The 14254-nt window shown below is 39.8% G+C and overlaps 2 protein-coding genes across 2 annotated transcripts; both read left to right on the forward strand.

Annotated features, from left to right (window-relative positions):
• Positions 1–4703: 4703 nt before the first annotated feature.
• On the forward strand, positions 4704–8195 carry ASDURF (ASNSD1 upstream open reading frame). Its single transcript, XM_074872695.1, has 4 exons — positions 4704–4906; positions 6360–6413; positions 6968–7043; positions 7922–8195. The coding sequence occupies exons 1-4, from the start codon at positions 4799–4801 to the stop codon at positions 7990–7992; spliced, it is 309 nt and encodes a 102-aa protein (XP_074728796.1). The 5' UTR covers positions 4704–4798; the 3' UTR covers positions 7993–8195.
• ASNSD1 (asparagine synthetase domain containing 1) lies at positions 8015–12717 on the forward strand. Its single transcript, XM_074872686.1, has 3 exons — positions 8015–9496; positions 11117–11298; positions 12388–12717. Exons 1-3 carry the CDS (start codon positions 8015–8017, stop codon positions 12641–12643), a joined length of 1920 nt encoding a protein of 639 aa, XP_074728787.1. The 3' UTR covers positions 12644–12717.
• The last annotated feature ends 1537 nt before the right edge of the window (positions 12718–14254 follow it).

Here is a 14254-nt window from a genome sequence, read left to right on the forward strand (position 1 = left end):
GCTTCCTAGCTCAGCTTGCAAAAAGCAGACTTACTGGGCAGGCTGACTCTTCACTCAGAGTGTCTTTGGTGCAGTTCTCTTTTCCTTTTCTCGTTAGGCAGAAATATTAGCGCTGATCTGATTTTGCATCAGGACACCCCAGTCCAAGGTGATGCACATGAGGCATAGGTCCATCTGGTGTTCCCAAGCAGTTCTAAGCCACTCACACTCCTGCACCGTAGCAGCATCAACAGAAGGGTTTCCAGCTTCATACTGCAAACAGAATGTTTGTTGTTGTAAGACAGAGCACTTGATTTTTTTAAGATCCCTGAACATTCACTGCCCAAAATATATATCTGGAAATCTGATCCCATATTCAAAGTAGACTGTTACTACAGTAAATGTGCATTGGTTATTCAAAGCATGTGAGGGACTGCTGTGCTAGGTTATGAACTCTCTATAACAAAAGAGAGCTCATAAACAAGAGACAAACTCAAATCTTTTAGCTCTACCCTTCTAAGTCAAACTACCACTCACATGAACGTCTCAACTCTCTTTTAAACTCTAAGCAAAGTGCACAACAAGGTATTCTGCACTAGGAAGAAAAGATTATGAGAATGAAAGGTCAAACTGTGTTCTCAGCTACAGCAACATAAAACCTGGAGAAAGGCCCTTGTATTCATTAGAGTTACTTCAGTTTTACACTGAAGAACACAGAGTGGACTTGGAAAAGTCCATTTTTAAACACTCTTTTATTTATATCATCGGACAAAAGACTGTGCTGGGAGTATTTTACAAAAAAGGTGCTTGGTCCAGCACTTTTAGAAGCTTTACGGAATGCTATCAGATTGTAAAAACTAATGATAGACTGATGCTACACAAGTTCTTAGCTATTTTTACAACAGCCTTAAAATCTTCCATGAGAAAGTGACGAAATCCTGTTTTAACTTGGAAAAGTAAGAATTTTATGCATCTGACCTATGCAGAAGTTTTGTGCAAACAAGTTCTCAGATTGCTTTAATAGTGTATCAGAAGTAAATGCTGAAAAAAATGACTGCACTTCAAGCTCATGAAAGTGTCAGACTTCTGTTTTGTTTGCAGTAATAGGACTTTTAAAGTAGAATGATTAGAAGGTTTGCAAGGTTTCTTGTGCAATTGATAATCTAGATACTTAACCTAAGGAAACAAGCCACGACTTTATGTAAATAGATTCCAGTACACAGATCGAGATCCCCGATTGTGTAAACTAAACTAACTCACTTCAAATCCTAATGTCTCAATCAAACTAGCAGAAGAACTACCATAAAGCAAACCCAACTAAATTCAACAATTTGAATTTTCTTAGACTGGTATGAGTTTGTAAGTTATTAAAATATAGGTTCAACTGAGAAGTTAATGTAGATATCAGTGTTACACCTCAGAATTTACTCACATGGATTCTAACGTCACAATGTCTGAATACAAAGTAACCCAGGATCAAAACTGAAAATGTTCCAAAAAAGACAAAAACCCATAAGTCCAAATACCCTCTGACCACTTTCTCCCCCTTCTAGAGACCCAATCTACCTGTCTTATATCCTAGGCTCCATTCTTTTTTTGACTATCTCTGGATTCACTGAACAGCCAGCGCAGTTTCGGCTTGCTCTCTTGTGGCCAACATTAGAGCTACAATTATCCTGGTACCTTCCCGTTCCAAGGACCTTCACGAGTGGTTCTTCTAAAGCATAACAAATTTCCTCAGATGACAGGCACAGCTGAACCTAGTAAATGACTCAGGTTTGAACCCACAATCAAGTTATCATGGCTTAACATGTTACCAAGCATCACCTTAGATAGAGAACTGAACACACGCAGATTTCTAACCCACAGCAAAGCATGGAAACTTGGTACTGCTAAGCCCCAAAGGCGTTATCAATGCTGCCCTGTACCTCTCATATCCATAAAATCATCTGACACAAGTGTACTGCCAACATCTTGAAAAGCGGTGTTCAAGACTGACAGAAGTTTTCAGAAGGACAGCCTAACATTTTCAGAATGCTTTTGACAACAGTCTGTCAGAGCTTCAGCTTGGTTATTTTGAGGATACTGTTTTAGTCATGTGCTTGCGAACAGGTGATGGCAACTTCAAATAGTTTCTGGCATCAGTAACTGCTGCCTGTTTTGTAACTGTTAACATTGCTTGTTGGGTAATTTGTGTTATTTTGTATATTTTTAAAGATCCCAGATGCTGAAAAGGTGAGGACTTTAAAAAGACTCTGAAATATTCCTTGATACTTTATTAACATTGTGTCAGGCATTATTATCCTCCCCAAAATAGTTTTATGCCAGAAATAGTTCAGACCACCCCAGCTGGCACAAGAGAAGTGCGCAGACACAAGCAGATTGACCAGAGATGTATCACCGACCTACCTTGCCCACTTAGCTTTCAGCTGGATCAGCTCCTGAGTCAGTCACCTCACCACCTCTCATGAAAAACAGTGCAAGCACGTGGCAAACTATAGAACTACAGCAGCCCTGGAATAAGGTTGGACTAAGATGTCGCAACTCTGCATGGGGAGATAAAAGGTGCCGACCTTTTCCTTTGGTGACTTTTAAACACAGCCGCTCTTATTGTGGGTATGGATGTGGGTAATTTCACGAGTAATCATGTCACAGGAATCCACTCATTTTAAAAAGGACTTATCAAATGCACATTCCATATCAGTAGAAGAATCAGCAATTCGCGGTAAGACCAGAATTTGAAAACATTCCACATTCCCTATTATGCCTCAAGACCATTATCATCACTCTTATGAACCAATCAATGGAACATTCTCAGGAATGGAGTGATGAATTTTTGATTAATAAACATTAACAATATTTATTACTGAACATGAAAAGGATCATCAGTACAGAAATTATACTTTGACTACTGAGTTACTTGATCATCAACCTTTGTAACATATCAACAGCAGATAAAATACAAAGGCAGCAGAGGGCCAGGAGGTACTCCGATTAAACAAGAGTGACAAACTACAAAGCACACTGAGCACTAGCACCAAAACTGCTGTTCATGCCCCGGGTATGTGTATTCCTTCTAGAATCCGAAGGACAAGCCCCAGAACCTCTCCAACCCCTAGGCAACAGCCCCTCAGCAGCTTCAGTGAATCTGCTTTGGGACGGCCAGAATCACATAAGCACCGGTAAGCTGCAGAGAAAGCTGGATCAGGTACCTCCCTTGTCTCACCACACAGCCCCACAGCAGCCGTGTTGATGTGGAGGCAGAAGGGTGTGGCTGAAGGCGGAGGGAAGAGCAAGATGGACCTTTTATGAAACTGTAACCTCGGTTTTTCTTTCTGTTAAAGGCAAATAAGCCTTTGCAAGCTACTGTACTGTTAAATACTCTTATAGCCAAATTGTCTTTTTTTTCATGCTTCTACTAGAAGCCAAAATCCTTGTTCTCTCTGCACCACTGCCAAAAATTCCTTCAACATCATGGACACTCCAACCAAGCTCATGGATACCACCAAAACAAGGTGTAATCTTGCTCACAAGCTCTAAGTATTATCAAAATACATATGATTAAGTGATCATAAAAAAACATAAAGCAGCAAAAGTCAACACTCCAACCTCAGTTATTAAAGTAGCAAATGTTTCAAATAATTCATGAAGATTTGCACAATATTTGCAGTGCAGTCAGTAGCACAAGAACTTGTAGGATTTTCTTAGATTTCTAACCCAGCTGAACCATCAGTAGCAGTCGTGAGCTTGGAAGGACTCCTGAGGCTTTAGAATAATTACACAACAATATTTAAAAAGAGGGGAAGGGATAACATGAGACCAAATAACTGCAATCTTCCTACATCAACCCGCTTGACAAAGTTTTACCCAAACTCCTCACTGGTATCCACTAACAGCCATTAATAAATATATGATCTATTTTCCACGAAAATCAGCAGACTTCCAACTTCCTGAGATACGCAGTTCATTCACCAGTTAACTCACTAATCAGAACATGTCATTCCTTTCATAAGGAAATCAAACTCTATCTTAAATTATTTTTTTGTTCCTCATCTGTGCTACTGGAAGATATTTTCAAAACTTTTCTGTCACAGTAATTGGCTCCTTTTACCGTTTCTCAGCCTAAAGTTATTTATGATAGCAAATCATGATAATATTGTTTGTTGTGCTACCGTCATCCTGCCACTTAAACAACTCCTTCCCTGATGTATTTATAAAGACAGGAAGACAGATGCATCACTGTGATATATCTACAGTAGAATGGAAGAGACAGAGAAATATTACCATCCTACCAAAGAGGAAAACTTATAATCCTAATATCTATAAATATTATATAATTCATAGCTCCTCTGGAATGCCTTTAAACAAGCTGCCTGACTCTGGCCCAGGGTCACCACCACACCAAACAGCTCCAAGGCAAAGCACTACCCTTTTGTTTTCCTTTTTGTTTGTTTTTTTTCTTTCTTTTCCCTTTACACCCTACAAGGCCCAGTTTCCAGCCCTCATCCCGAGCAGCGTTTCCACCTTGGCCTTGCTTAAACAACCCTCTGCCATGGCGACAGCCCAGCCCCGCCCACTCCCGCCTCTCGCCTCCCGCCTCCCGCCTCCCGCCTCTCGCCTCCCGCCTCGCGCGTGCTCAGGCCCGCCCGCTGATTGGTGCTCCGCGCTGCCCGCCGCACGCACGCGCATGCGCACGTGCCCCCCCCCCCCCCCCCCCCGGGCGGTCTGCGCATGCTCTGCGGGGAGCTGGTGCGCGCGGCTGCGGCTGTGTTGCCGGGGTTGTGCGCGCGGGCCCCGGCGGGGCGCGCTCCGCGGGGGGATGTCGGGCCGCGCGCTGCGGCAGGAGAAGGAGGAGGAGAAGGAGAAAGAGGAGGCGGACGCGGGGGAGAGCGCGAAGCTGCGCCGCAAGGAGGAGCTGGGCCGGAGGGTGAGTTGAGGCGGCCTGCTGCCGGGCGGGCGGGAGAGAGGGGCCGCGGGGCCGCTGCCGGGGCCGAGGCGCGGCCGGGGCTGAGGCGCGGCCGGGACCGTGCTGCTGGTTTGGGGGGTGGCGGCTCCGCGAGGCCTGTAACCTCGGGTGTGATCCGCGTGAAGAAGAGGAGGGCGAGTCGCGTCGAGAGGCTGCGGCTGCTGTGATGCGGGGTTTTCGTTGTGGGGCCGGGAGGAGAGCGGCTGCCGCGTAGGGAGTGTCTGGCCTCGCCGTGAGCTCTCTCGTCGTGTTGGGGTCTTGGTTCGTGCTGCTCCAAGTTGAGCTTGAAATGTCGGGTGAGTCGCAGTGAGGTTTTTCTTTGTGGTATCTACCTTGGCTGCATCAGCTCAGAAGGTCCCAAGGGATTTCAGTCACAGAGGCTGGCACTCCTCATAAATCTGCTTCCGTGATGCCAATAACTTATTTAGTATGAAATCTGCCAAGTCCTATGGAACCGCTTTCCCTCAAAAAATTACTTCCTTTCCATATGGTCATATTGTATAAAGTCAGTGGTATTTTTGATTGCCAGGGAAGCTGTAAAGCTGTGACATAACTGTATTGCAGGTTGCATTTTCTGTTATGTGTAAGTGGCTGGTTTAGTCCGTTTGGTCTGTTGGAACTGTAAATACAAGAAACGATGTAGCTACTGGAAAAGTTGTGTTTTCTGTATGCCACTTTCAGTTTGGCTAACCTAGCTCCGTGGCAGCTTTCTACTGTTGCACCAATTCCAGGAGACACAAAGGAAGAACAAAGCCATACATACTGTTTGTTTCTAACTAAAAGCATTAAGTGCCCGCAGACCAGATTTTGTTCTGTTTGTTGGGTTTTATTCCCATCCTCCTGATTGCTCTTTAGCATTGACAGCTGTCATTGTAAAAAAAAATGGGAATGCCTGTCACCTCCTTCAGTGCAGAGTGGTAAATCTCAGTAAAGAAGTTTGTGCAGAACTCCAGAGTGATAGAAAGGCTTCCGTTGCTCTTAATTCCGTTTTAGGGGTTTGGGGTTTTTATTGGTTTCATTTTGAATCATGATAATACATATGAGTATAAAGTCTGTTGTAGATATGATGCAAAATCTTGTTTTCTAGAGTTATTTTTGTATGTTTTCTTTTCTTCTGGGGGAAAAATGTGATCTCTGATTATAAATAGCTAGAGGTACTTTGGCTTCCCAGTAGGGATTGCTTTCAAGGGTAGGAGAAATATCAATCCATGCAAGATAACCCATTTCTAGAACAGTTATTTAGTATTTCATTTTTATATCTACTGCCACTTTGTCTTCAGTGGTCTGTTCAGAAAACAGCAACTATATTTGCATGTAGCTGTCTTAAAATATTAGCAAGCTTGTTCATCATCAGGGTTATAATACAGTAGTTTATTTTTAATACTTAAATTGAGGTGCATCTTTTGCCTTTCAGATTAAAGAGCAGAAGGTTGTAGTTGATGAGCTTTCAAATTTGAAGAAGAACCGGGTAAGTATGTATTTACAAATTTGTTTTTTACTATTTCATTTTAGCATCAGAGAAATAAGCATAGAGACAAGAGGGGAAACAAAATCGGAGCACACTGTCTTTAATTTGTTCCAATACAGATGTTAGTACAGATGTGCTCTGCTGTTCTCAGAACAACTTGTCCTCCAAATTATTTGATTATGTACACTTGTCCAGTGTAATAAAATGCATTGTTGGGACTTTTTGCCTTTTTGTGTTTTATCTGAGTTATTTCAATAAAATGTTTGGGTTGATCAGAAGACTTCATGAGGTATTCGTACTTTTCACGTATATGAGTTTTAAAATAGAATGTGATCCCTCATGTATGAGGAAAAGAGAAATGCAGAATAGTCATGGGTTGATCATGAAATGTTTTTGATGGTATGACATTAGCATGTTGCTGTTGTCAGGGCAGAACTTACCCTCCTGGCATAAAAGTGAAGGGGTGTATCAGTGGACCCACACTAGTGTCTCCTGCAGCGTGGTTGCCAGAGCCTGTTGCTTTGACTTAATGCAGCCTTGTTTTTGTTTTACAGAAAGTTTATAGGCAGCAGCCCAATAGCAACATATTCTTTCTTGTAGACCGAACCGAAACACTATCTCAATGCAAAAGTAAGTTTGCAGTGTAAAAGTTGATCAAATAGTTCACTGTTTTGAAGGTGCGTTTGTAGCTGTTAATGATTTCAAAGGTATATTAAAATGAAAAACTGGCAACGTGTATCAATGCAAAGGAGACTTCAAGACACGTGCTTGTTTTCCTAGGTCAGGTAAGTGTGAAAGTGTTTCCATTTGATATATGGATGTGATAAAAGAGCAAGTGCTGAAGGTGTAGGAAGAACGAGAACACCTGCCCCACAGAGAAGTTGCTATTGGTGCCCTTTGGTAAGCTGTATAGCATTTTGTCCCTTAAAAAAAAAAAAAAAGTCTAAAAGTCTAAAAGGGATGAGTAGGAAGAAAATGACAAGTTAAACTGGAGGCTAAGCTGCAAATCTTTAGGTAGTTGAAAGAATGGATCTGTGGGGTTGTGAAGATAGGAGAATGGATAATAAAAGGAGTTGATGATAGAACAAATGTTAGAAATGTATAAATGTATAGTATAAATTTTTCTGGAATGAACAATTGCTACTTTCTTTTTCTTTGATTTAATGATGTTGACATTTTAATTGACAGTTTGCTTTTCTTACTGTTACAACTGTGTGAATTACACTGATTATATAGGCAATAGTTAGCCTTTCCCCTAATTCTTATACTTGTAGTGTGGCTTCCTTTGGGAGAAAAAAAAAAATCATCATCTTTGTATAGTTGAAGAGGACTACAGTGAGCTATGTTTGTGTTACATGAATACTATAGAACTTTTGTTAGCATTTCATGTTTATCTCTTTAACTAAACAAATGGCTGGAATTACTCATTTCTTAGATATAGTCTTAAATTTACCTACTAATTTACCAGATTATGAAATTGATTATTAGTGTATTTTTCTCTTACACAGATACATTAGATGAATTAAAGAAGGCACATCAGGAGATGGAAAATTCAGAAAAGACTAAAATCAAGAAATAGTCCATCTGAGTTCAGAGTCACAATGTGTGGTATTTGTTGCATCGTTACCTTGCGTAGCCAGCGTGCTATTCGTGATTTCTTTAACGAAGACATACTCTGCTGTCTTAGAAGAAGAGGACCAGACAGTAGCCAACAGTTGATAAAAACCGCATCTGATCTCTCTTATGAGTGTCTGTTTTCTGGCCATGTACTTCACTTGAGGGGACTGGTGACTCCTCAGCCTCTGGAAGATGCCAATAACAATATTTTTCTTTGGAATGGAGAAATTTTCAGTGGAGTGCATGTAGGAGATCTAGAGAATGACACTGAAGTAATGTTTCATCATCTTGCATTGTGCAGTAGTGAAGCAGACATTTTGTCACTCTTTTCATCACTTCGGGGTCCGTGGTCTTTTATTTATTATCAAGCATCTACACACAGTTTATGGTTTGGTAGAGATTATTTTGGTCGTCGTAGTTTGCTTTGGCAATTCAATAATGAGGTTGACAGTGCTTTCTGTCTCACATCTGTAAGTGTTTATTCTGAGTCAGGTAACCAATGGCAAGAAGTCCCAGCATCTGGAATTTTCAAAATTGATCTCAAAGCTTGTGCAACAACTAAATCTTTGTCTTTAACATTGTTTCCATGGAAGTACAGCTGCACAGAGAAGGCAGTAGAAGAAATATTTGTTAATGTTCTGGACCAAGTTTCAAAAGACTTACCAAACCACATACCTCTCGTGATGAATGAATCAAAACTATGTCTCAGAGCACCAGTTATCCCCTTAAATAAAACCATTTCTGAAGCTTCAGGTGAATGTCCAGGCGCTAATGTTAGCAAAATTACCCATATGGTTTCTGTAGAAACCCTTCAGGGATTTCTTGCGGAGGAACACAAGAAAAAATTAGTCCATCAGTTTATTAATGTTTTAAATGAAGCAGTGAAGAGACGGGTTTTGTCTCTCTTCAGACATGAAGATCAGAAAAAAAGGGAAGTTCCAAGCAAATCTAATAGGAAGGCACACATTGCGGTGCTGTTTTCTGGTGGCATTGATTCTATGGTTATTGCAGCCCTTGCTGACAAACATGTGCCTTTGGAGGAACCAATTGATCTTCTCAATGTAGCTTTCATGATGAAAGAACAAACTAAGCAAAAGCGTGCCACTAAAAACCATACCAACCGGGAAGTACAGCTTGATTTGCTTTGTCCTCAAGAAAGTTGTAAAGATCTTGATGCTAAAACTGGTGCTGATTTATCTTGCTTTGCTGTTCCCGACAGAATCACTGGTAGGACAGGACTGAAAGAATTAGAAGCCATTAACCCTTCAAGAACCTGGAACTTTGTGGAAATTAATGTTACACTAGAGGAATTGAAAAAAATGAGACAACAGTGCATTAATCACTTAATTTATCCACTGCATACAGTCTTGGATGACAGCATTGGCTGTGCAATTTGGTTTGCTTCCAGAGGAGAGGGTTTTATTAGTAACCAAGGGGAACTGAGACCATATAAAAGTCCTGCAAAGGTACTGGTTGTTTTCTGCCCTATGCTTGACCTGTGAATATACAAACAGTTCTGTTGTTTCAGAAGGGTCTTTAATATTCATAAGGCTTCTGCAATTCAGTGGCAGAATATAGAATAGTTCTGTACTGATAATCTTTGTGTATTTCTGGAGTTAAAAACCGCATTCAGTTCTTTTATCATGTAATGTGTATGGCATTTCATTAAGCTTGAATAAGCACCAGTGTGACTAGGAAAAAAATAACAAGTCATCTTACCATTTTTGGTGTTTCAAGTCCAGTAGTGGGGAACTGCTATTCAATCCAAACTGAATAGGTTAACAAATTGAGAGATAAACATTAATGAAGTATTAAGTAATATTGTTTTGTGCCAGCATCCCAACAGCTGTAAAATTACTAGCTTGTTACTTAGGCACACTAAGTGACAAAATTGCAATTAATAATGGCAGAAAAGATTACTACTTGGAATCTTTTGTAATTAGAGTCTGGTTGAATGACAGAACTACAAAAAGTAGTTCTTTCTTTTTTGTAACTTATTTTCATGTATGTAGTTTTAAGTAAAATTTTTTTAGTAACTAGATGATTTTCTTGGGAATTTGGTTCTTATTTCTCACTTCCCAATTCCTGATGGTTTGTGTAGGGAGGAATAACTGTATAATTTTAGGAGTTTGCAGTTCACTGCTACCTTTGCTTTTTGAGGCTTCTGTTACTTTTCTGCTATTGCTAGATCTTAAAAACACAAAAACCCAACAACAAAAACCCCAACAAATGCAATAGTTTGTGTAAAAACTACTGCTGTAGAACACAGTTGATGCAGTTGACTGATCTACTTCAGGATGCATGTGTCAGATTTGTGAAACATACAGATTCATATTAGGTCCAGAATATGTTGAAATGAGACATGAGTTAATAAAACATGAAGTGAAATTGTCATCTTCCCATCAGTTATTTACTAGTGTGCACAGGTAAAAAATTAGTTGACCACTAGCTGGTGCCACATCAGTAAAACACAGTTGACTTAAGAGACTTCCGCTTTTATAGTGAATTGCTGTTGAAGGCACAGTAATGGACCAGATGTAGTAGTGTTTTTCTCTTGGTAACATTTTATATGCTTATCATTGAGTAGACAGAACAATGACACATTTTTATTTCCTGTAATGCAGTTGTTATTAACCCAGTAGCTGGTAAATTAATCTGTGTGTACATTCTGATAACTATTTAGAACCTACAACATACTGCATCACCTGCGGCAACAATTTTTTTATGAACACTGGTGCTTAACAAATGCTGTTTATTGTAATAGAAACTAACAAAGACATTCTTCAAAGATGTTGGTGTATTTGTGATGCACACTACATTATTTTGGTGTTTTTTCCTTGCCTCGGTAGAAATGTTTGTGTGTGCTTTTAGGTCTGATTGTAAACCTGCATCAGGTTCCCAGTGACATTACTGGGAACTGTTTCAGACTCTGTAAATGTGTAAGGCACATCCTATCGTAATAGGTAATATATTTAGAAGATGTGTATTGAAGTTATTCTCCTTAAGATGTAGTTAAACATTTAAGATCTGTTACATATTATTAGCTTGCATAGATAATAAAGATTTCTCTTACTCTGTTTGTTTAGGTTGTGCTTACAGGAATTGGAGCAGATGAACAGCTTGCTGGATATTCTCGACATCGTGTTTGCTTCAAAAAGTATGGCTTAGAGGGTCTGAATAAAGAACTTGAAATGGAGTTGCATCGCATTTCTTCTAGAAATCTTGGTAGAGATGACAGGATTATTAGTGATCACGGAAAAGAAGCCAGGTATTATTCTTTTAACATGAAGCAAAACTGGTTTTGCCAGTTAGATTCTGTTTTAACGCTCCAGCAGAAACTTCTATGCATTTTATTGACTTTAAGTTTCATTGCAGTTTCATTAATGTGTACTGTGTTCTGGGTTTTTTTTGTTTTAAGTGGTCTGTAGTACTGTGGAAGAGTTAAGGAAATTTAGCAACTTGAATATTGGATTTCCATCTGGAAGTTTTAAGAATGGTTTTATTCTTTTAAGTGGAACAGTCTTCTGCACAACTCTGAAGTGTTCTGGTGTGGTCATTTGGGGAGTGACTTTGTAGGAGGACAACACAACATAGAAGCCACGTATTCCTGTCCACACAATAAAGGCGTGATCAATATCCACTGCGTTTCCTGGTTGCTAAGTCAGAATAGTTAAAGAATCATTTTATTTGTGTTTACTTCCTTCATGCTACTGCCAACTTGCAAAAAAATTCCTTAGGTGTTGTCCAGTAGTAGAGGCCACTCAGGTGCATGAAAGGTCTTTTCCTGTGATCTTTGTACCAATGTTTTTTGAAATCTGTTCTTAGTTGCACATTTTCAGTTTAGTTGGTGCAGTGGTGGACAAGCAATGCTGTTAATCATGCTTGTGATTAGATAGCAATACCTAGAATTTGGAACATTGTCAGAATTTATTGTGTAAATATTTTTGTTTCAAAGTTACAGTGTATCTTCATACAGTATTTTTAAATACTTACTAGTTATCTTGAGAATTGTTACTTTAAAATTTCTTGCTCTTCCATTGTACTTTTGATTTTCTTCAGAATTTTTGTTTTGTATAAACCCAACATTTCTGATGCTTGTGTTTAGTCTTTTCTTTTGCATGAGTTTAAAAAATTCCAGGCTTCTGAAGGTTAAACATGATGTATTATGCTTTCTTTCTGCAAGACAGTGTAACTGCTTTGGAGACTTGCCTTAGTACTGCAACACTAACATTTAAGGTACATCTATAGTTAGGAATTGACACAGACTCTGATGTCTTTGCATGTGGTAAAGGGAAAAATCAAGACTATTTGTATGAAGTTTTTAAAGGGTCTTTTCCCATGTATATCTTTCCTTTAGGTTTCCTTTTCTTGATGAAGATGTTGTTTCATTCCTCAATTCTCTGCCCATCACAGAAAAAGCTGACTTGACTTTACCTCGAGGAATTGGTGAGAAATTGATTCTGCGCCTTGCAGCCAAGGAGTTTGGCCTTACAGCCTCGACTGTTTTGCCAAAAAGGGCTGTACAGTTTGGATCTCGGATTGCAAAACTAGAGAGCAACAGTGAAAAAGCATCTGACATGTGCAGCAGACTGAAGTTATTTTCAGTAGATTAATTATAAAGCTACATGCTGAGATGTTGCATTTATCATATATGCAAATCCAGTAAATCTTTGGAGTTTTCTTAGAATGCTTGGTCTGTTTTTTTTACACACTTACTATACACATTACTATTAATCATCAAAGTAACATGTTTAGATGTGTACTTGTACTAGAGACTCACTATGAATGCATCCATGGGGAGGAAGGGAATACTGGGCTCTGGGGAAGAGAGGATAGCCAGAGGTTGGCTTTCCTACCCTTCCTGACTGATGTCAGTGTTGCAGAAAGTGTTCAGTCTGTCCAATCTGTCACATAGACTGAATTCAGTACAGTAGATTTTCCTGTTATAGAACAGGGCTGGTCTTGCAGCTGTGCTTTAGGAGAGGGCTCAGGGTATGGTTTTAGAAGGGAGGGCGTGGTAAGGAGCTGGCCTGCGTTGCCAGAGCCAAAAAGAGCTGAGGATCTCGGGCCTTCTTGCCTCTTGGAGATCTGCCAACCATGTATCACACTTGCCCTTTTGTTATTTGAGAAATGGACACCCCACACACCTCCTTGGTGTTTTGGGGCCATCCTGTGCAGCCTCCCAGTCCTTGGCCAGTTCTGCAGGGCTGGGTTGGTTGGTGGTCCCCAGTCTGGGGCTCCCTCTGCTCCCAGAGAAACCAGGAAGCTCCCTTCAGGCTGTTCTTTGTCCCTCATTAGCTCCCCTAGCTTGATTCCTCTCCTTTAGCTTTAACTCTGCTACTTTTAAGTTGCAAAGCATCCATTGTGTACTTCAAGGAAGATATCTTTTAAACAAAACAAAAAAAGGTCTCTCTTTAAGGAAAAAAAAAAAGGTACTCTGGGTGAGTATGTGGATGCAATCACAGGGTTGAAATAGAAATATGAATGGATTTCCTCTGAAGAGGAGCTTGAGTTAGCTTGTTCTGATTGTGTATTGAAGGACTGCAAAGTTAACGTAAGAAAAACTGGATACATGTTCTCCAGTGGTTTTGGTAAGGTCAGAGCTTGGTACTCAACGTGCTACCTTACAGTTCTAGTTTTCTGTTTGTCCAATTAAGCAGAGAAAGGAAAAATCACACCAGAAAAAAAAAAAAAATCCATTTTCATGCAGAGCATAATATATCTATTCCTACAAAGTATCTCTAAGGGTGTGAGTAGATTTTCAATTTGTCAAGTCTGTAAAGAAATGTTTATTACAAAAATTTAAGTTTCAGACTGGTTCACAGCACTGGCAGATCTCTTACTGGTGCTTTGAGGAAAAAGGACTCCCTAGTACCATACCCTGGGATGTTTGCAAGAGTTCTTCCATCTAAAGCAGGTGGAGATTGGACCAAGAGGAGCATTAGGCTGCTGAAATGTGACTACTGTTCATTACTTATCTCTGTTGGAGTGTTCCTAGAAATTATGTGCACCTAGGACCCTAAGAAGAAAAAAGTTGTGCTTTCTATACCTAGGCAAATAGTTTATTTTCCAAACTAAGAGGCCTTTGATATTTAGAGAAACATGAGAAATAATTTTGGAAGGCTTCTAAATAGTTTTAGATAGTAGAAGGAAATCATGTAATTTCATGTTGGTAAACTTTTCAATTTATCCAGTTATTCATAAGAAATCAATTTATTGTTATT

Source organism: Strix uralensis, chromosome 6 (genome assembly GCF_047716275.1).
Source record: "Strix uralensis isolate ZFMK-TIS-50842 chromosome 6, bStrUra1, whole genome shotgun sequence".
In the NCBI taxonomy this organism is placed as follows: domain Eukaryota; kingdom Metazoa; phylum Chordata; class Aves; order Strigiformes; family Strigidae; genus Strix; species Strix uralensis.

Coding starts and splice junctions, on each gene's coding strand:
- ASDURF (XM_074872695.1), top strand. CDS start 4,799: ATGTCGGGCCGCGCGCTGCGGCAGGAGAAGGAGGAGGAGAAGGAGAAA. Junction 4,907..6,359: donor AGGAGGAGCTGGGCCGGAGG/GTGAGTTGAGGC, acceptor TTTGCCTTTCAG/ATTAAAGAGCAGAAGGTTGT. Junction 6,414..6,967: donor CAAATTTGAAGAAGAACCGG/GTAAGTATGTAT, acceptor TTTGTTTTACAG/AAAGTTTATAGGCAGCAGCC.
- ASNSD1 (XM_074872686.1), top strand. CDS start 8,015: ATGTGTGGTATTTGTTGCATCGTTACCTTGCGTAGCCAGCGTGCTATT. Junction 9,497..11,116: donor CATATAAAAGTCCTGCAAAG/GTACTGGTTGTT, acceptor CTGTTTGTTTAG/GTTGTGCTTACAGGAATTGG. Junction 11,299..12,387: donor GATCACGGAAAAGAAGCCAG/GTATTATTCTTT, acceptor TCTTTCCTTTAG/GTTTCCTTTTCTTGATGAAG.